The sequence below is a fragment of the Sinocyclocheilus rhinocerous genome, unplaced genomic scaffold (genome assembly GCF_001515625.1).
Source record: "Sinocyclocheilus rhinocerous isolate Xijiao unplaced genomic scaffold, SAMN03320098_v1.1 C35624728, whole genome shotgun sequence".
NCBI classification, from domain to species: Eukaryota; Metazoa; Chordata; class Actinopteri; order Cypriniformes; family Cyprinidae; genus Sinocyclocheilus; species Sinocyclocheilus rhinocerous.
This window is the reverse complement of record NW_015757962.1, coordinates 1-554: the sequence shown is the minus strand read 5'-3', so window position 1 is coordinate 554 and position 554 is coordinate 1. Positions and strand designations below refer to the sequence as shown.

Below are 554 nucleotides of genomic sequence, written 5' to 3'. Positions count from 1 at the left end.
GTGTGAGAGCACCTTGCGTGCAGTGGTGTTGAGATAGACCATCTCTATTCGGTCGTAATAAGCATCCACCCAGTACAGGATGCCCTGAGGGATGTCCAGACTCAGGCCGTTGGGCCACAGAACCGTCTTAGACGTCAACAGAACGTTCCGGTTGGTTCCATCCATCCAGGCCTTCTCAATCTTCCCTCGCTTGCTCTCTTTTGGGTCCTCCTCCCAGTCAGTCCAGTACATCCAGCTAAAACAAAAAAAATTCAACATTTGGAAGATCCTTGTTTATAAATTGAATTGTTGCTTTAGCAATAGTGTCTTGTGTCATATTGCTGTAGCTGCTTTTTAATTTTTTTTATAAGCAATTAGCCTCTTGTGGTTGTGCATACTGAAATTGTAGATTTTGGGCAACAAAACTGTATGATATTATAAATAACCCAACAACTGCTGTAAAACTTAACCTTATTTATTCTAGATCAGGAACTCACCCGTGCCGAGGGTCCACCACAATAGCTCGAGGATGGGTCATCTTGCCCTCAATGAGAGTCTTCCTGGTCTGAGAAGCT

At 43.9% G+C, this 554-nt stretch overlaps 1 protein-coding gene across 1 annotated transcript; it reads right to left on the bottom strand.

The window, feature by feature from the left end:
• Positions 1 to 12: 12 nt before the first annotated feature.
• On the bottom strand, positions 13 to 548 carry LOC107734996 (low-density lipoprotein receptor-related protein 1-like; the record flags this gene model as incomplete). Its single annotated transcript, XM_016546837.1, has 2 exons — positions 477 to 548; positions 13 to 235 (listed from the first exon to the last, which is right to left on the bottom strand). Coding segments are annotated over exons 1-2 (264 nt in total), but the record flags the coding sequence as incomplete, so codon positions are not given.
• Positions 549 to 554: the final 6 nt, after the last annotated feature.